Genomic DNA, 21,453 nt, shown 5'->3' with positions numbered 1-21,453 from the left:
ATAGAGCACTCAAAATTGTTAAAATCACCTTCCTTAGTTATGGATGGACTACCTTAACTAAGATTTTATTGGAATAAAATTATGTATGAGCATGCCTTGGCCAGCTTCGAGTTTATTGAGCATTTATTAGATGAAGATCATTGACGCATCTATGATGTTATATTAAGGCCGGCAACTGCAGTTGAACTTGCGATCTCTCTCTTGGGATACGGGTGGATATTCCAATGTCATTTACTTCGTTAATCGCCTGATTTATTCTATGTACAGAAGCTCTTAAGGTGCACAGCTGTAATCAACGCTAATAGGATTCTTAATCTTTATTAAGATATAGGACGCTTATGCCGTAATCAAAAACTGTCAATTACATCTAATTCTAATACAATCGATACTTAATTAAATGCTGATTTGATCTGTAGTCATTGTCAACATGTATCTCTCCTTCCACAAGTAGTTTATATTACATATATAAATGTTGCTAATTGCTCCCTTGTAGACAAAACTAGATGCGACGTTCAATCAGACACCTTATAATTCAGATTTCAAAAATCGACTGCCATCAACGTCATTCGTATGCACTTATGAATATTAGATGATGAAGATTTAAAGGATCCATTTACCATGCCGTTCATTAATTCTTAGGTCTGGCCTTAAATGAAGTAGTAGGGACAATTAGCACAACAACTTCAAATCGAAGGGAAACTATTGTTAAAAAACAAATATGGGTTGTTTGCGTGGTGTATTTATTATTGTTTGTATCTATTTTGGAACATGGTTCTTGTCAAACGGGACTACTATGCAAAACTCAAGATTGCAAATCGGAAAAATTTTAACAATGGACTTGATTGGCAAAAAGATGTGCGAGAACCAGTGTTTAACTTATTTTGATTGTAAGGCCATTAATTTCAACAAACGCCATCTTTCCTGTGAACTTCTGAACCGCTCTGCACAGGAAGCTCCGGGACATCTTCATTTTGAGGAAGGCACAGTTCATATTTACAACATTACGAAAAGCCAGGTAATGATACGTTTTATTTTCATATGTCGCAAAGGAAAGCGATTTCTACATTTCATTAACCATGATTCCTCCTTTTAATCTGGAAACATTTTATTTATGATAAGATAGTGGCAAACATTTTTTTTACTAGGATGAAGAATAATGTATTTTTATTTTATTTTCGTAGTTGTCAAATTTATGTGCAAACAAGACATGTCCAGCACACCAAAGATGCGTAGACGGTAAAACTAAGACATATTGCATCGTGACCGGTAAGTAAAGAGTACTAGTATACTACAGGAAGTAAATTTGATAAAATGACATTAAGTAAAGTTAATTTTATTTGTTTACTTTATTGTATGTTTCCTTTAGAACAATCATTTTTAAAAGTAAGATTATTTAAGAATCTTTACTATTGCCTAAATTAGAAAGTCTGAGCACCGAATAAAATTAAAACTGTGGGTGTATTCGACGAAAACCATTTAATGACATGTGTAAAAGAGGTGAAATGCCGAACTTTTTTGCAAGCAAATACATGAGGTTTTTTTATGTTATTGCTTAATTCCAACCATGCATTTAACACAGAAAAAACATCTAGTATAAACAAGTATTTTCAGACGAGCTCTTTCCCGGTTCCAGGGGTTATAATATAGTTTGGGGGTCATGTCAATTAACGATTTTGACACTATGGTGTTATTTCATTCATATTTAAACGTAGTATAAAAGAATTTATTACAATAGCATTACTTAGAACTGAACATGAAAATCCAGCACCTGATTTTGTGGTTTAATGACATCATAATGACAAACTAATGTAAATACATGCAATACATTAATGTTTTAAAAAAGAAAAGTAATTATCAAGTTTATATGTACTCATGAGTTACATTATTTCGTTTCTTCTTCAATGTTAACTAGTCTTTCATGATTCAAATTATCAGATTTTCATCCGATTGTTATCAATGTATACAGATAAATATGTCAGTTTATACACTGTATGATAAACCGTTTATTTTGCGATATCTTTTCCTTTAATTTTTTTATATGAAGCTGTAAAATACAACATAAATGTACCAGTGGCGCAGATCCTTAAAGTTTACAAAATTATTAAGCCTTAAAGAATAAAAGATATTGATCAAGCCAATAAAATCCAGACAAGTTACTATACAACAATGGCGATAAAAAAACAATGGTGTTTTAAGGTCATATAATTCAATCCTGAATTGCATAAATGGATGTGTAAGATATGGGTTGATTATAAAGAACATTTATGAAGGTGGATGTGTTTAAATAAAATAAAAAAGACGGGACGATTTTGAATAATACAATAAAGGAGAAAATCTGTAACTGATTGAAAATCGCACGCTACATTGTTTTCCAAAATTAAGTTGATCAAAGAAATCTTTAACCATGAAGCAAAGCATCAAGTTGCCTGGTCTGGAAAGTTCATAAATCGCAGGAAAGCACTTAAATGAAACAAAACAATCAAACATATAATAAAAACCATTCCTTCACTTTTAACTGAATAAATGTTATCAACTAAAGAAAACATTAAGAACAAATTTCTTTGCTTGAATAGTGAATAATTACCTGTGAATACACACACACAGAATAGAAAACAAATTACATAAAGTTTATGCATTGGATTTTTTTTTGGGGGGGGGGGGGTCTATTTTGCATACATCACATTTCCTAAAAGCAAGTTGAAAATGACTCTGGCCTCAAGAACAATTTGCACACATTCCGTAGACACAGCTTAAGAGTCGTGCAAATACATGTGTTGTTGATTTCATTAATCTATGATTCGTTGACCTATGATAAATAAGGCAGACCTTCTTTACATACCAAGTCGCATCTGGTTAAAATTGTCGCAGTGGTTCTGTAAAAGTTGGATATGTGAAAAGCCAGACAATCAACACATGATAAAAGAAATGGACTGACAGACAAACAGACAAGAGGACGGTTGACAAAGTCTCACTTTAGCTTATTAAAATACGGTACCATCACCTCACCCCCTTTAAAAAGTTGCTTACTTATATTTTTGCTTTATTGATTGAAATATGATTTTGTTAAATTTTGTTTTGCAAAATGACATCTCCATCTTCCTTCAACCACTTTATTTAGGAGACAATATATAATGAAATGCGGAACAATGTGCAGTTTTGTAGAAAATGCATGGTATGGTATTTGTCTTTAATAAAGGGCATCAACAAATACAATTAAAAGTATAAAATTAACATAACAAATTGAAATTGTAACAGATGTGACATTCTTTCATAACATGTTCAGAGGCATTGAAAATTAACATTAGTTACTTAAACCTAGAACCAGAAAATATTTGAATTTATTCCATCCAAAATGAACTGCGACAGTCACTGTCCTTGTGTTGTATTTTGAAGTGTGGTGGATTTTGATTCTGTTTTTTACCCTCATTCCCTCTCATCTCATTCTTGTTTGGTTCTCCAATTTCTAATGTGATCATGTTCGTTCGGCTTGAGGACGACTTTTTTGGGTTTTATTTTTTGACAAACCTATTTTTTGGGAATTTGGAAACTTTATACATGTTCATTTTCAATCTTTCTGCCATTTCGAAATTTCTAAAATAATTGTCTTTTCACTGTTGGAGTCTTCGGTGTCAATGTGACTGGAAAATTTTTGAAGTTTGAAAGGTTGTTCACATTTCTATTGAGCATTACATAATCATCGCTGATTTTGGCTATACTCTCTAGTCCGAATATCATCATTTACTGTTATTCGCGGTCTTCTCTAGAGCATTCTATTTTTTCCCTGTAGTTTCCGGTCTATATTGCCTTTTAAATGTTTGGTTTGGTGGGTGGCAGTTGGAAATTGCTTTGGTGATTGCCTTCTCCTCGTCACTTCCCATTATAATGTTTTCCGTAACTCTTATCTTCTGTATGGTGTGCGAAAGGGAAGTTAGGTATGCGTCGTAGTCACTTTCAAATTGTAACTTTATGGGTCCTAGCATTATTGGATGATCTCTCGTCTCTCTTCGAATTACAGCCTTTTGCTTGTAGGTCTATGCCGAAACAAGGCAGGAACCCAAATTGAAAGTTTTATTTATATAAATGATGCTTCCTCCACAATAAATTTAGCATTCATACATGTAACTTTGATTGGTCTGTCTTGTAAATATAATATAGGTGTCTTCCTGTTTGTAAAGTAAACTTCCTGGATGAAGTCTGAGGTTTGAAGGGAACATAATACTTGATGTGTTTCATCTGCAACGTTTACTGGTTTAAATGTTCTTTGGAATTTTCACTGTATTTTTGTTCCAAATTTGTTTTGAGTTCTAGGGGATTTGAAGGAGTCATTTTCACCCATCATATCCATAACTTCTGAGGAAGTCTTCTTTTCCTTGGAAAATTCATATGCCTTTTGGAGGATAACTCAGTCGGTCCTTTTCTATTTTTCCGCTTTGTACTCGGCAATTCCGTGAGTGATTGTTGTTTAATTTCTTCGAATTCTTTGCAGTATTCGACGATAGCAAAATTGATTTTCTCCCCGAGTTTGGATGGAACTGAATGAAGACATGTTTACTCTTTTCCTGAATGCATGATTTCCCTTGTAAATAGTAAAATATTGATGGATTTGGTATAAGTTTTCTTCTGTTGGCTAAATTTCGAAAGGTGCCTAGAGTTTTAAATATTGTCCATTTCTTTTAGTCCGCCTCTCAATGCAGAAAACTCCATATTTCAGTGTTATAATTTTAAGCCCGTTTTTCTCTTTCGGCATAAAGTATACATTGACAGTATTTGCATAATAAATGCCCTAAACGCCACAGTCATCTACAAAGGCCGATCAAATGTTTTTATGACGGTTAAGTTCTGATCATTGTTGATAACACAGTATGATGTAATCTTGTCACCAGTCGGTATTGTTTGCAGTGGAATGGTTGTTTTATACCTATAATTTTCAGTAGTTGATCCGGAGTTGGAAAACGGAAGTTGGTCACACACAGGAAAAACCTTGGATTGTCCTCAGAATTGCATGACATGCTGAGTATGCTCTTCTAAGGACCATGAGTCACCATCAGATGATAGAAGCACTGTCCTTGCGTTCAATTTTCTCTTCTTCTTTGATGGAGGCTTTGTCTTCTCAAGGCTTCCCTCACTGAACGTGCTCATTTCAGAGGGGCTTTTTTTGGTGAACTTCAGTTTTTTGGAAGGTGAACTCGTGTGCTCAGAGAGTTAAATGCTGAGCTAGAACTCTGATATTCATCGGTGTCCGAGAGACTCTCAAATCTGTTGGCGAATTGAAGTCTTCTACCAAATGGCGTATTGGCGACAGTTGCTTTGATTTCTCTTTCTGAGTGTTCTCCTGTTGCTCTGCCTTGTGCTAGATTTGGCATGTTTTGGAATAAACCAAGTGGCTGGTTTTGAAGTCGTCTGGCTGGATTAATCAGGAGATTCTTGTCATCGATGAAATGGAAGAAGCGCAATTAAAGGAAAGACGACAGAAAGCGTCTGAGACCCTGTCGAAATTAGGTCAGGCTATTCATAGGTTGACTTGTTTAGCTTATCCGACGGCACCGTCTGAGGTTAGGGAGACACTAGGTAAAGATGCTTTTCGATGCACTAGTCAACTCGGGTATGAGACTGCGCATCAAACAGAGCAGACATGAAAATCTAAATGACGCAATTTGCCTTGCCGTGGAGCTGGATGCGTATTTCAAAACAGAAAAGCGAGGAGACTTGCGCATGATTGAGAGTGATGAAAGCGCACAACCTCAAACAACGCAGCTAATGGATTTAATGATGGCAATGCAGACTAAATTAGAAAATCAGGTTCAAAATGGGGCACGACAAAGACGACCTATACAGACTTCAGGCGGGAACCTCAACAATGGCGTGGTTTGCTATTACTGTAAGGAAAAGGGCCATATTCGGAGAAATTGTCCCAGTTTGAAAAGTAGAGGGGCGGATAAGAAAAGTGAGCCTTATAGAAATAGTCCGGGCGAGGGGAAAACTCGACGAATTCGTAGCAATCGCAGGAAAAACAAGTGTATAAACGCAAACATAGGCGCAAATACTTCAAACCAGGAAGCTGGTATCTTTCTACAAACTAAGGTCAATGAAGTCCAAGCAAAGATGTTGATCGACACAGGCGCTTCGTTGATATTAATATCAAAGAAGATATACGAATTGATACCACCACACACGCGCCCGATTCTAGAAGCAAGTTCGCAAAAAGTATTAAATGCAAGCGGAGATGCGCTCCCTCAGTATTGAAAAGCAATATTTGGTATCGAGGTTTGTCAATCTGAAACACATATTCCAGCGATAGTGACGGTTATCACTGTCGATGGAATACTCGGCCTTGATTTCCTAAAAATGGGAAATGGTATTATAAATCTCGGAACTAATACTTTGCGGCTAAATGATGAGGAATGCACAGTCTCTTGTGAAGGAGCTATGGGCTGTTATCGTATCACTGCTGCCGACGATGTTCATATACCCCCACGAAGTGAACTAGTCATAAAGGGTAAAATTTCTGGAGACAATAAATGCGGTACCATAGATTACATTGTCGAGCCAGAAGAAAAATTTCTGGAAAGGGGTCGTGCGCTAGTTGGGCGAACGTTAGTTAAAGGTGGAGAGAATATACCCGTTCGAAATATGAATATTACAGATGTATCGCAAACGATATACAAGGACACAACCATAGCTAAGATGACGGCTATTGATGCAGAGAAGAGCACTGCTAGATTTGAAAAGCAATCATCTGGCGAGCTGCGCACCTTATGCACTCCCAAGCCAAAGATGCTGAAAAATTCTTACGCAAATATCTGTTTGCAAGTTCAAATTTTGACATTGGACGAACAGCAGTAGTTAACCGTAAGATAAATACTGTAACAGTTGAGAAACCAATTAAGCAAGGCGTGCGCCGGATTCCTTTGCATTTGTCACATGACGTTGACAAACAAGTCAATGAAATGATAGAAAGAGATGTTATAGAACCTTCCAATAGCCCTTGGGCATCGCCTGTTGTTCTAGTGCGCAAACAGGACGGGCCAATGCGATTCTGTATTGATTATCGCCGCTTGAATGAAGTAACTATCAAAGATGCATATCCTCTCCCAAATATTGACGAAGCATTTGACCATCTCTCGGGTCATGCTATGTTCTCCACATTAGACCTTAACAGTGGGTATTGGCAGGTTGGCATGGAAGTAAAGGATAAAGCTAAGACAGAGTGTGTAACGCGGAAAGGCCTATTTCAATTTAAGGTTATGCCTTTTGGTCTTACCTGTGGGCCTGCGACGTTTGAACGTCTGATGGAGACTGTTCTGGCGGGTCTCCAGTGGGACATTTGCCTAGTGTATCTTGACGACATAATAGTTATTGGAAATTCCTTTGAGAACATGCTAGACAACTTGGGAAAGGTATTTGATAGACTTCAGCAAGCAGGACTGAAATTAAAGGCAAAGAAGTGCAACTTTTTTGCAACTAAAGTGAAATACCTGGGACACACAATTTTTCATGAGGGCATTGCTACAGACCTGGAAATGATTGCAGCAGTTGCCCAGTGGCCAACTCCTTCCAATGTGTCTGACATTCGCTCATTTTTAGGGTTGTGAAGTTATTATAGACGCTTTATTCGAGATTTTGCTTCTGAGGCAAAACCATTGCATCGTCTTACAGAAAAGGGACGAAAATTTCAGTGGACGCAAGAAGCACAGAGCGCTTTTCAAAATCTTCGAAACAGGTTAATATCTGCACCAATACTGGCGTTACCTGATGTGTCCAAACGATTCATTCTTGATACAGACGCAAGTAACTGCTCAATAGGCGCTGTGCTTTCGCAGGAAATCAACGGAAACGAGCGGGTAATAGCGTATGCCATTCGTGCACTATCTAAAACAGAGAGAAGGTATTTTGTGACGAGAACAGAATTGCTCGCTGTTGTCCATTTCATAAAGCACTTTAGGCACTATCTTTATGGAAAACAATTTTTGTTAAGGACTGACAATGGGTCACTGAAATGGCTTCTTAGGTTCAAAAACCCGGAAGGACAATTAGCGCGATGGCTAGAAGTCATCAGCACTTATGATATGGAGATAGAGCATCGCCCGGGCAGAAAACACGGAAACGCGGATGCCCTTAGTAAAATCCCATGCACTCAGTGTGGATTTGATTCTAATTGGGAGACCAAAGATTCAAAACCTTTAGTTAGGGTATATCACTCATCTACTGATGTCGAGGATAACAAAAATGGGTTGGCGAGCACTAGTCTAAGAGGATCTCAAGATGAGAGCAAAGACATTCAATTAGTTCGCAAATGGATTGATCTTGGTAAAAGACCCTCATTTTCTGATGTTTCGCAGCATGGGTACGTGATCAAATCGTTGTGGAACCAATTTGAAAGACTAAGCATCCAGGATGGTTTGCTAGTGCGTCGATGGGTATTGCTTCCCTCAAATTGAGAGATCTATCAAGCCATAGTACCAGACTGTGAGAGGAGAAATGTCTTGGAGATGTGTCACGACAATAAGACGTCAGGTCACCTTGGAGTGACAAAGACGCTGGCAAAAATAAGGCAACGATACTATTGCCCAGGTCTACATAGAGATGTACATCAGTACATAGCGGGATGTGACACGTGTACTAAGCGAAAAAATCCTATTCCGAAACGCCGCGCTCCTATGCAAATCACAAAATCTGGTGTGCCTATGGAGAGAATAGCAACTGACATTTTGTGTGAGTTGCCCGAGACGGACTGAGGAAATCGTCACATTCTCGTTGTTTCGGACTACTTTACAAAATGGACAAAGGCATTTGCTCTTCCAGATATGGAAACGGAGACCATTTCTCGAACAATTATGGAACAACTTATCGTGAGGTTTGGTGTTCAATCCATCATTCATTCCGACCAAGGCCGACAGTATGAGAGTAAGCTGTTCACAGAAATGTGCAAATTGCTGGGCATTACAAAAACACGGACAACGCCCTACCATCCTAAATCCGATGGAATGGTTGAGCGATTCAACCGCACCTTGCTTTCAATGTTGAGCATGGGACTTGTGTCTTCCTTATATCCTCATGGCTTATTGTTCAACGATGCACGAGACAACAAACTTCTCTCCTAATATGCTTATGTTAGGTCGAGAGGCAACGACGCCTTTAGATTTAATGTACGAGATGCCGTCAGAAATTAAAGAAATACCAGCTCATCAATGGGTTGGGATATTGCGCGAACGTTTGGAGAAGGCGCATGCCATTGTCAGAGACAATGTAAAAGGAGAGATGCTTCGTCAGTTAAAGTATCTTGGTCGTCATTTAAGCCAGGCGATATGGTATATGTATACTTCCCAGTACGGAAAAGCGGATGCTCTCCCAAGCTAACTTCGTTTCGGAGGGGTCCTTATAAAGTAGAGAATAAGCTGTCAGATGTATTGTACACAGTTGCATGTGGTTTTCGAGAAAAGAGCACTGTCATTCATTGTGACCGAATGAGAAAGAGCCATGCTCAGACATTAGGGGGAGAGAACAAATCTGACAACGAGCCTGAAAACAAATGTGACTTAAAGATAGGTGACAGTTCACCTCATGACGATGTTCACATTGAGGAAACGGAGCCATTCATTTCCGTTAAGGAAACTGGCGCAATCGTAAATTGCCGACCGAGACGCGATAGAAATGCACCAAAGTGGTTACAAGACTATGGAGTCGACTATAGTGGCTAGATATTAAACGTAGGATAGACGTTCATTGAATATTTGTTCAGAGTGCAAGCGATATCTTGACTTTTGTTTGTACGGGAACAGGTTAGAGATAGTTAACCTGTTGTAAATCATAGCCGATAAAATGGTCGCAGCTAGGAAGGAAAGACCACTGTCACATCGCGTGAAGACGAGAGTTGGTTTTAGATAAATTTAAGTTGAAGATGTGTTCTTCTTTGATAAAGACAGATTCATTATTTGGCTGATTATTCATTATTTGGAAGGCATGCGGACTGCTCATAGAACATTTGCTGATTTCATATTTTTACTCATACTAATAGATCTTTTCACTGATTTTTGTAATGAGCGCACTGTTTTTGAATTAGTTTTGTTGATCATGACCCTCTATTGAATCAAGTTGTTTTAATTTTAGTTTTGTTATGTTCTACGCGCATTACCAGATCATATTGTTATTTTAAATGCGGGACGCATTCCTGGAGGCGTGGGTAATGAAACGAAAGTCGGAATCAAAATCATATTCGCTTCTCATACTAGAGTACTACTTCCTGTTTCTAGATCCCCAAGTATCACGTGACTTAGGGTATATAAGGAGAGTTTCTGAGCTCTCCGTCGGACTTCTGAACAGACAGCCGAAGTGAGAAGAAGCTGTAAAGGAAGCAGTATATAAGGTTAATCCTTGAACACAAATAAATACTTAACGTGCCTGCATAAGGCTTTCGAGGTTTTATTGTATGTGTTGTGATAACAGAATAAGTTCTGTTGAGGAAGCGCGTGCGCTCAAGTAGAAAGTAGCGAATTGTATATATTACTGATTTAAAGCTTTGATTGAGAAATTTGATTTGTATTATAATTGCTCAGGCAGAGCAACCGAATCTTCGAACCCGGAAAACGTTACAGTATCAAGAGTTATAAATCTGTATTTTTGGGGTGTTATTGGAGTTTCATGGAATATCCGTTGGGCCCCTGGGGTTCAAATATAACAATTCATCTCTAGAACTTTATGGTCTACGACTCGATGTGTAAATTGTGCACCCTACTGAACGTTTAACTACACTCTTATTCGGGTGTTATGTCATATAAAAAAGACTGTTTTTAAATAATAACGCGAAATCTTAAAAAATAATCATAAACTTATCTGACATACATGTAGCAATAGAATGTCATTGGAAGGAACACACATTTACAATAAACGATTAAATTAACTCATGTATTGTGAAATTGGTCGTTGCAAATGCATATTCTGTGAAGTGGACATTTGCAATCGATTAGTAAGAGAACCCACTACATAGTATGGAACTTTAAGAATGAGAAAATTGTTAATGCTTTTTTTTTCTTTTCGCACTCATATTATATGTTTGATACAAATATCGTTTTCTAATATAAATTGGTATAAAATATCCATAGCCTTAAACCACGTTTAACAATGCCTAATATCAATTTTAAAAAACCAATAATACTTACTTTCATAACAAGAGTAAACATACTATTGAATGCATCAGAGAGCATTGATTACCTATTAGGCATCATTGAACCGTACGGTTGTTAAATATGAGTTGTATGGGTACGAGTATTTCAAAGGGGAAAACATTAATAACTAAAACATATTTTTTGACAAATGTTCATATCGGCAGATTTTAATATTCATCAAAAAACAATTAACGGTCGGCAATAATTTACATTCTTGGTTTATGTTGAATTCTTGTTTGATTTTAGTTTTGACTAAAGTTCAAAAAACATATTGAGTAAAAAGTGGGTATTTTATGTACAAATGTCCAGAGACACTGAATCTCCCTATCCCTAAGCTTCTTGATTGTAATTACAGGTCCGCTCAGCGACCTCACTATAATGATCAGTCTGTTCAAGATCACTTGCCCATAAATTTTTCACTGGCTAAATCTGTTTCTATGTCCAAGGTTAAGGTTGTAGAAATATTTATTTACTGTTCTCTCCGATTAGTTAAATCTGGTTTATACATGTACTTCATCCAAAGAGTTCCTTTCCTCAAAAGGTGTTTTTAAACAAAAAATCTTGGTCAAGGTCATGTAACGCGTTAAGCTGTCCAGAACATATTCTTTTCTTCTTAGGACTATTCTGCTCATGCGTCACATTAAGGATTACGTTTACTCAGGGTTTGAAATTTCAAAAAATATTTGTACAAAGTTCAATATCTGAAGTTGTTTTAAGTTGTTTTAAAAACACAAATAACAACGTTATTCACAAATATCAATATTGATATCTATGATTTGTTTATTTGAGGAAGATATGCTCCGATAAAGGTAGATTAATACTTAAACAGAGGAAATTCGGATAATTTTTTTCATTTTCCTATATTCTCTTCAAAAAATTTCTGTAGCAATGTAATTGCAAAAGTTATGTTTCTATGTTTTTTCATATGATTTTGCATATTTTTTGGTTGTATTTACTTGTCTTTAAATTGACATCACTGGCTGGCATGGGATTGGAAAAATCTTTAAAATACATAAACTCGATTCAAGATTTAATATCTCGAAATCTTGATCATTGACCTTATATAATGTTAATGTCAACATAATAAAGACAGTTTTAGGCAATCAATGGTCTGGAGCTCCTATTAGTCAGTTTTTAGCTCACCTGAGCTGAAAGCTCAAGTGAGCTATTCTGATCACATTTTGTCTGTCGTCCGTCTGTCTGTCCGTAAACTTTTCACATTTTCAACTGAAGCTTGAAAGCTGAAACTTGTTTGGAAGCATCCTCAAGAAGAAATAAAGAGTAAATCTTTAAAAATCTCAGAAACTAATCAGTCAGATGATTTTTTATAATTGTTAAGACTTTGTCTTCAGGACAATTCTTCGGCCTCACAAGAAGGTTCAGAGTTTGATGTAGCTTTATATCCCATATATAAACAATTGTTAAGGATCTTTTTGAGAACTGCAATACTCAACATGTGATATGACTATAAAATCATCCTGTTAGAAATTTCTTATTTATACAGGATCTACATGTATTATTGAACATTGTCCAGATTGTTTGTATTATGACTCCATTAAGCTGATTTTATCATACCTATTGTTCCTCAGGTGAGCGATGTAGCCCATGGGCCTCTTGTTTGTAAAAATGGATTAAAAATGGGTACAATTTTTGAAATTGATAGAGGAAATTTGGACTAAATTGCTTGAGGCGGGATCGACCCCCCCCCCCCCCCCCCCCCCCCGACCCCCGGGACTTTAATTTTCTGTTTTTATTAGATTATCCTTTTATGACATAATTTAATTAATTTATTCAGCCATTGCCCAAAATTACCTAAAACAAACATTTTTTTTTTAAAAATAAGACCCTCTGTACATATAATACAAGAAGGTAACTAACGTTGATTGCCAGCCGAGAGGCACTGTCGATTATTATTTGTTGAAATGTACTATCAAACTACATCTACCAGTAAAAAGGGTGACCTCATGTCGTAGCCCGACAATTCCCTTCACTGAATATCTGCACGCCATGCCCTTGTAAATACATTTACAAGCTTATCTTTTAAAAAGATTGGTGAGCTAGCGCTGTAGCAATCATAAAACACAGAAGCAAATTTCGAAAACAGAGGTTTAAATTTCTGAATCGATTTATTAACGATAGGAAGGTACAGTGGTGCACTGGAAATGTGCTGGAGTGGGGTCTCAATTTACAATTGTGAATCTAGAGTTATTTATTATAATATTGAAAATAACTTTGCATTATAAGACCGAAGCTACTGTTACTTTTTGACATTAACGATAAAACACAAAACTTCACGTGAATATGATCAAACGAAATTCAAATGGTACAATTTATCTACAGTAGTACAGTATTCCAAGAATCCCCTACAATGGAGTCGAGCATGCGTATTCCAGTGAAAAGGACTAACATAGTTGCTAGCGCTCGAGAGCGCTAGCAATTAGGCAAATGGGACAATTTTCACCGACAAGTTACAAGTTTTGAACCGATCCATCTAGAACCAACGGAAGTGAGGGTTTATCGCAAGGAAGATAACACCGAGAGATTTACGAAATTGCATGGCAAACTCGAAAAAAGTACAATTCATTAGAAATATGAATTCTAATCAAGCTGCGAAGAACTAAAAAAAATTTTCGTTTTGGATACTGGAAAATCTAAAAGAAGGCACTCATACAGAGTGTATTACAATGGAAGACATAAAAAAGAAAATTTAAAAAATATGTTACGAGTTATCTTCCTTGCGATATACCCTTATTTCCGTTGGTGGTTTTATGTAATTTTGGGGAATGGGTGAATAAATTAGATTAAAAATGTCATAAAAGGATAATTTAATTTAAAAAAAAAAGAAAATTAAAGTCCCGGGGGTCTATATACTGGGGGGGGGGGGGGGGTGGTGGAAAGGGAGGAGGGTCGATCCTGTCCTCAAACACCTGTGCTTAAAACAATTCATTCAAATATGAAATTAGTCAAGCTTTTCTTATTATATCAATTCCCAACCTACGAATTGTTTTATTATATCTAATAATTTCAAAATAAAGAATACCTTGAAAATGGTGGACAATTTTGACAATTTTTTCAATAAACATTCAGAGGTCACTAGCAGAAAAAGTAGGTCATTGACCTAGTTATTTGAAAGTGAAAAATAGCACCACGATAGCGGGGCTATAATGAACAATAAATAGTTTTTCGTACCTACTAGTGGGGGTTTTTTTCGCCCCTGAGTAAACGTAATCCTTAACAGAACTCTAAGGTAAAGAATACGCAGTAACCTTTGAAACTCTTTTCTAGCCAGATCAAATGTGAAGATCGTAGCTTATCTTTTAAAACCAAGTTTTGGACCTTTTTATTTTTTCATAAATAAATTTTACTTACTTTAAAACAGAAAAATGCCTGTACGTTATGATTTGCAGATTTTTCTGAAAACTTTTTATCATAGGTTAATTCAAAGTCCTCTGAAATGTTTTTTATCGTAAGGTTCACAATCTCAAAGATCTAGGGACAGTTACAAGTACATTGAACACTCAGACATAGGTTGGACTGTAATAATTTTAGTACTTAGATGGTTTTTTAGTTACTGACGTTTTACTTCTTTGACTTATATTAACTTTTAAAACTAGTTCTCATTTGTACCAAACATTTATCGATTATCGAACAGCTGTCTCATTGTCAAACACCCAATGTCATCCGCTTGAGTGGGTCAATTCTTAGAATTTTTCTCATTTATATGAATATTTATTATCAATACTTTGATCGTGAAAAAAACCACGATCAAAGTTGTTGAGGGTTTTGAAGTACAAGAAGGAGGGTCAGGTTATGAATAGATACGATATCTTGTGGATGCTACACAAGTTTTAGATTTTAATCACGAAAGCGTGAAAGAGTCGCCATGTAGGCAGAAATTATTCATGTTAATGAAAAGTGGTTATTGATCTACTAAGCATCTGAGAGATTAGAACCCTTTGATTACTGATTACGACTATTCAGTTGTAAAAATTACTTCATCATAAAATATGATCGATGTTTTCTATAATTTTGCATGATTTATTTAATTGAAATAATTTCTCATAGTAATTAATCGATTTCAACAATTATTTCGTGCAACTATCTGGGTGAAGTTTGATGAAACTCATTGACTTTGCTTTTTTCAACTTCAATCTCTATCGCATAAAGTAAAGATATTATCGTTTTCTTATTTCAAATGTGTTTCAGTTTTCAAAAGTTCATATAACTTGAGGTTTGCATTTTGCAATTTTTATGTCGATTTCAATCCTTCAAATATAAAATATTTCCTTTGTGCATTGAATATCTAAATAGAAATCAGATCGTATTGAAACAAATAACCACTCGTCCACTCGCAAATGCGAGTAATTTTTACTGTGGGCGACTATTTCTTAAAGATTTAGTTGCCCACATGGCGAGTATAATTTTTTTGGCAATCAACTTAAACGAAATAGTCACTATTTGATCGGCAACATCGTTAGAATTTCCTCCGAAAGAGAAGTTAAAGTCGCCCTGTATAATGAGTTAACAATCGTTTTTAATTAACCCCAAAGCCAATCAAAGGATAATTAACTAATTCTGAAGACGTTTTCACAGCATCAGTTAACCTCTGTTATAATTAATAACTCGAGATTGTCTTATCTTTAGGGGCTATAAATACGGGTGATGCAACCACACACCGGTACAGTGCAACCGATGTTTATTACTTTTGGTGTTGATTAGTTGGTTATTTGTAATTAGTTAATAATTCTGCCAAATTAATGCTAAAATAATCATAAAACCATTTGTTTACAGTTATCTAAAAAAATAAGATCCTTTAGATAACGGTTGAAACTGGGTCAAAGGGTTGGACAAAAAATCTCAGCTAGAAAATGTACGAATAGTTACATAGAGAATTAAATTTAATAAATTGGATCTAATTCAAATTCATAATGGCACTTTACAATTTTTATTCTACATGTATATATCTTATTATTATAAACTAGCTTCATTGTGAATATCATTGGGCCCCTATGAACTATTGTGGGCTTGTATAACTTGAAAAGTTTGGAGCCCACATGGCCCCTGGGTTTGAAAATTGCAGAAGGAACTCTATAGAGAAGCTTTTCAAAGGGCATACTAGTATTTCTTAGACTTTACATTTTGTCAAAGGAATGCAATTGATGATTAAAATCACTAATAAATTGAAAATTGTGATTATTAGTATTATAGTGGAAAATACATCACAGCAGCGTCAGTGGAAATATCTGCCTTATAGCAGCTCCTGTTAAACACAAAGTTTTTTAATTATAGTGCATAATGTTAAGTTATCAACTGATTATGTCCGACACAACGAGTCGCTAGAGATGTAATAAATGCCATTGACCCGTTAGCCATTCCTTCAGTGGTTCTTCGAGCCATTGAGTCTGTCAAGTAGTCACTCAAGCAGTCAGTTCGGGGGGTTTTCTAACGTAATTTTGTTTGAATTTCTTGAAAATGTTATAGTTAATACGCAAGACATTTTTAATGTGCATTAACATTACAAAATAACTTATTTTTTCTGAAAAATCTCCATTTTTTTTCTCTCTTTTTTTTACCAGTATATATACTCTGTCACTTCTAAATTACACTGCTGAAGAGAATGTCATTAAATCCTAAGTAGATATTATTAATTGGAATTTTATATCATTTCTTTTCGAAGAATGTTCTCCTTTATAACATAGAATTTGATTGAATTTATTGAAACAATTTTTCAGCGCAACCGTTGAACTCAATTCTCCTTACCTGTGTGATGCTCACATTATACAGTGTTATATTTGCATTTATTTATTCCCTTTCTCGCATATCATAAACATATTATAATTAATTAATTAATCAATATCTCTGTCATAGATGATAAACGAATGCGACTGTTGAGATGATACAGGTATAGTTTATATGAATCAGAATGTGTATTTTTGCAGGCTGGATTGATCTGTTATTTTATACTTACTTAGGAGTTGTTCCTTTTTTACTGACTAGTAATTTTCGATGGTTTTTAATGTATGCTCAGCCCATCATACTTATGATTATATATCGTTGTGCGAAAATTTTGGAGGATTGGGTATCTAACTTGCTCACTTTTTCCCTTGTGTTTTGAAGAATGTCCAACAACAGATTTAGAGTTGATTAATGGGGATTTTAATGGACCAGCGATAAAGGTAGGAGATAACCTGAATTTTACGTGTCACCAGGGATTTTCCAAACCGAACGTGACTCTAACGTGTCTTAGCAGTGGCAAAATTAAAAATGCTGAACAAATGGCATGCTGTGAGTCTTAATTCATTTTTTTTTTCAAATATGGTTTTATTATTACATTAAGTCTTGTAAAAGAAATAACTAGTAAAAGAATATATATATATATATATAGTCCCAAAAGTGAAACAGGGGCATTATTGCATTGATTTAATACGTTTAGAATAACAATGTATATACATGAACACTAGTAGAATGTATATTTTCACTGCGTCGATTATGATATATTTTGTAATGAATAAATGATTCTGAAAATCTCATTTTTGTGCACACTATTCTAGACAAAAAGGATGGACTTTGGACGCTGGCATACATAATTCAAAGTAACTCTGGCGCCAATCCACTAACCGCTTATTTAAAAAGTGGTATACAACAAGAAAGAAACGCTTCTTTTCCCGCAAATTGCATTGCCATGACGAAAGTAACTGGATGCTCTACTCCTTACCGAGCAGGGCTCATTGATGATTGGGAAACACTATTAATAACAAAAGTAATGTTTAAAGTTTTTAAAAATGCATAATGTCATAAACAGTCTAACGCCAGATTTGAGAATTCCTGTACATGTATGTTTGTTTTAGCTTTAAGGATTAGAATTTACCTATCAGATCCTTAGCTACTTTATTATTTTAAAGCTTTTTTTTAGCTGTAAACTGTCATTTAGTAAACGAAAATTCCATAGATCTGAACTTAAAAACTTTGATGTTTTTATATCATTATATAGATCTCTCTGTCTAAAGAAGACTTATATTGTCCACAAATAGTTTCGCTAATCTAACCCTCTTAAATCTTCTACGATCAAACTTGTTTAGCACTCGAAATGCAAGTATAGTTATAAAATATTGGTATCTTTCAGATTCGATTTACGGTAACCTTTCCTAATTCAACCCGAGAAATTATATTTAATGGCACCGGATCAAATTTAACGAACTGGTTTTCCGGAGATCAAGTCACTTCATCTTCCTGGCTTGATCTGTCCCCAACAGGAATATATCTTTACTTCACCATGTTTGGATATCAAGAGTAAGTTTTTTAACATAAAATTCCCCTCAACAACTTCAGGGTTTCATCACACAGAGACAATAAAAATCGAATATATCATATGCACATGTACACGCAAGTGATTTGTAATAGCAAGGAAGAAATATTTGATTAATATTTCAAAAATACATGTTTAATGTTTTTCAGCAACTTTGTCAACCGATTCTGGTCTATTATCAAGCTTCACGCAGGTTGTCCAGAAGACATAGGTTGGTTAACGGGGTCTTTTGAACCTCCTGGCGGATGTCTGTTCGACCTGACCAGCGGTTCTTTCCCGGTCTTCCGCGCATGTCCTGGAAATAGCTCTTGTTTCATGGAAAGTGGTCAGTATAGCTATGTTTACCTATACCAGTTTTTTATGTATATGTACATCTTACGCAAAACGCTGCTAAGAATAGTGTTTTCATATCAGTTATATTATCTAAGGAAGCTTTGAAAAAATATGATAATTGATTTTAACGTAAATTTTTACGGTTTCATGGGATACTTGTCGATATTATAAATTGTGGATAAAAGTACATCAGAACCAAAATACTTTGACCGATTAGAAATTTTCCAATTTTACACTATTTGACCCCAAAAAATGTGTTTTGAAAAGTTTTGGAAAGGTTAATATTACAAACATTCAGATTTGATTCGAAATCACGAGTAACATAGTCCTATGTAACGCTCCTATTGGCTGCGCTCTTGGGTAACGATTTTGCAAAAGAAAATAATATAAATGAGGCGTGATACTATTGTTGATTTTTAATTTATAGGAAGTACGTCGTGATATGGCGGTGTCTCATATCATTTTAACATAATCCTACTTTTGGCGGTTTTCTCTTGTTATTTGTCTTCTTTGTAAAGAGAATATTTAATTTACTTGTTTATTAATATTATACCTATCGAATATAAATTCATTGTCATTGCAGAAACTATCGAAGCGGAAACAATTGCAGTGTCCGTTTTGGCAGATAATTTAACTTAAATAATTTGAGAAAATCATAAAAGATTGACTGTGATGAAAGAATTATTTCTAAGAATATCAATCGTTATTGAGTATGTACATGACATTTAGCATAGATTTGTTTTGTGAAATTCATGAGGCATACATATGTGTCTGCAGTTTTATCAATCAATAAAATTGCTCGTTAATAATTTATTTTTATTGATTTTTCTTAATGTCATAAAACCTTTTTCGATATAACTATAATTTCCAAAAATTTACACCTTACAATGTATGTACAAAACGAAGTGTTTATAATTAAGGTCGATCGCATCAGGGATGTGGTAATGATAATTTGTAATAGAAATTGAGTATTATTAATTACAAATTTTAATGTAATTGAAAGCAACGTGTATTGTAATTTAATTAATTACTCCCAAAAAAAGGCATGCAATTGTACTTACTTTTTACTTTACTCACTGATGTATATATGAATAAGAAAGTTGTCCATTATCCATTGTCCCCAAACACTTCCAATAGTACAAAACTATAAAACAAAAAATACAAATACAAGATTAATTAAGTTAGGAAGAGTTTAAATGCATTAAGCTAAATAATTTTTAAGGTTCCCAAATTTATGAATATCGGTGTTTTTAATATTTATCAATTTGTTAATGACCAAATGATTTGAAAGGTATGCACGATCTCTTTAATCACCGTATTTTACTGGAATAATTAATGTTTCCAATTATTATTTTAAAAAATTTCTTCTTGTGTTACAAATAAAATTCAATGTAATTTAAACTGTATAAACTATTAAGTCATACTTTTTAAATGTCAGTTTGACCTTAAACTATATCTTCAGGAGGGTTTTTAAATTTTTTGTTGGCAAATCTGTTCACATGGTGGGTTCCTGTATTGAACATAGACTAATAGGTATAAATTATTGTGTTTTAATAAAACTAATAAGATTAAATTTGCTCTTTGTCCCAGATTTATTTGTATTTTTCCAACTTATAAAGAATTTAGTAGATATAAATGTTAGGTTTCAGCATCTCAGAACAGACTTGTAGATCTGATATGGGACATATATAATGAACAGTTAATGAACAAAACGTGCAACTGAGAACATTTGTGCGTCTTGTAGCTAAATCATTAGTAAATTTTTATTACAAAATTTGTACATATCATATTTGCTTGAATTCAATAAATGTATTTTTTCTCAAATGTAATATGTTATTTTATTGGTAATATTTGCAAAGTAATTGTAATCTAATTAATTACATTCAAAACCCTTGTAATGTTAAGTATAATTTAATTGAAGGCTTTAAGCAAGCCATTGTAATTTAATTAAATACTTTCAAATGTAACTGACCCTATCCCTGCGCAAAACTGAACAATCAGAAAAACTGATTTGACACAGATAGATGGCCTTGCATAAGTAATCATGTTTGTCCTGCTGTTGATACAGTAGAATGAATACACAATATGTATATGTTTACAATTTATTGACATAATATCAGACTTGTTAATAGACATAGGGATGGACTTCATCGGGTTTTAACTCGCCTGAACTGAAAGCTCAAGTGAACTTTTCTGTTCACTTTTTGTCCAGCGTCCGTCTGTCCGTCCGTCTTTCTGTCTGTCAACGTTTTACATTTTCAACTTCTTCTCTAGAACCAATGGGCCAATTTAAACCAAACTTGTCACAGAGCATCATTAGATGAAGGGAATTCAAGTTTGTTAAAATGAAGGGCCGAGGATAATGAAAATTATTAAAAATTTGTTTCAAAAATGTTCTTCTCCAAAACCATTTGGCCAAGAAAACTGAAATTTGTGTGGAAGCATCCTCAGGTAAAGTAGATTCAAGTTTGTTCAAAGCATAATCATTTAATATTTATTCGTTTGATGAGATATTGGCGCTTCTGATTGGTCGAAAAATTTCTTTGATACCTGCATCAATAAAATTTTTGCCGGATCTACTTTTCTCAACTGTTCTGATCTAACACTATTTATAGAACGGGAATTTCCTAAATAAACACTGTCAACAAAATG

The 21,453-nt window shown here is 34.8% G+C and overlaps 1 protein-coding gene across 1 annotated transcript; it reads left to right on the top strand.

Annotated features, from left to right (window-relative positions):
- On the top strand, positions 1 to 20,566 carry LOC117681861 (uncharacterized). Its single transcript, XM_034448204.2, has 7 exons — positions 1 to 1,015; positions 1,182 to 1,266; positions 17,280 to 17,447; positions 17,714 to 17,922; positions 18,286 to 18,452; positions 18,618 to 18,793; positions 19,385 to 20,566. The coding sequence occupies exons 1-7, from the start codon at positions 719 to 721 to the stop codon at positions 19,438 to 19,440; spliced, it is 1,158 nt and encodes a 385-aa protein (XP_034304095.2). The 5' UTR covers positions 1 to 718; the 3' UTR covers positions 19,441 to 20,566.
- Positions 20,567 to 21,453: the final 887 nt, after the last annotated feature.

This window comes from Magallana gigas, chromosome 5 (genome assembly GCF_963853765.1).
Source record: "Magallana gigas chromosome 5, xbMagGiga1.1, whole genome shotgun sequence".
In the NCBI taxonomy this organism is placed as follows: Eukaryota; Metazoa; Mollusca; class Bivalvia; order Ostreida; family Ostreidae; genus Magallana; species Magallana gigas.
Note: the sequence above shows the minus strand (reverse complement) of the source record. Positions and strands in the feature narration are given on the sequence as shown.

What these genes read in the sequence shown, in the direction of transcription:
- LOC117681861 (XM_034448204.2), top strand. Translation starts at nt 719, where the DNA reads ATGGGTTGTTTGCGTGGTGTATTTATTATTGTTTGTATCTATTTTGGA. An exon ending in ACAACATTACGAAAAGCCAG is followed by an intron (nt 1,016 to 1,181) that starts GTAATGATACGT and finishes TTATTTTCGTAG; the next exon opens with TTGTCAAATTTATGTGCAAA. An exon ending in GACATATTGCATCGTGACCG is followed by an intron (nt 1,267 to 17,279) that starts GTAAGTAAAGAG and finishes TGTGTTTTGAAG; the next exon opens with AATGTCCAACAACAGATTTA.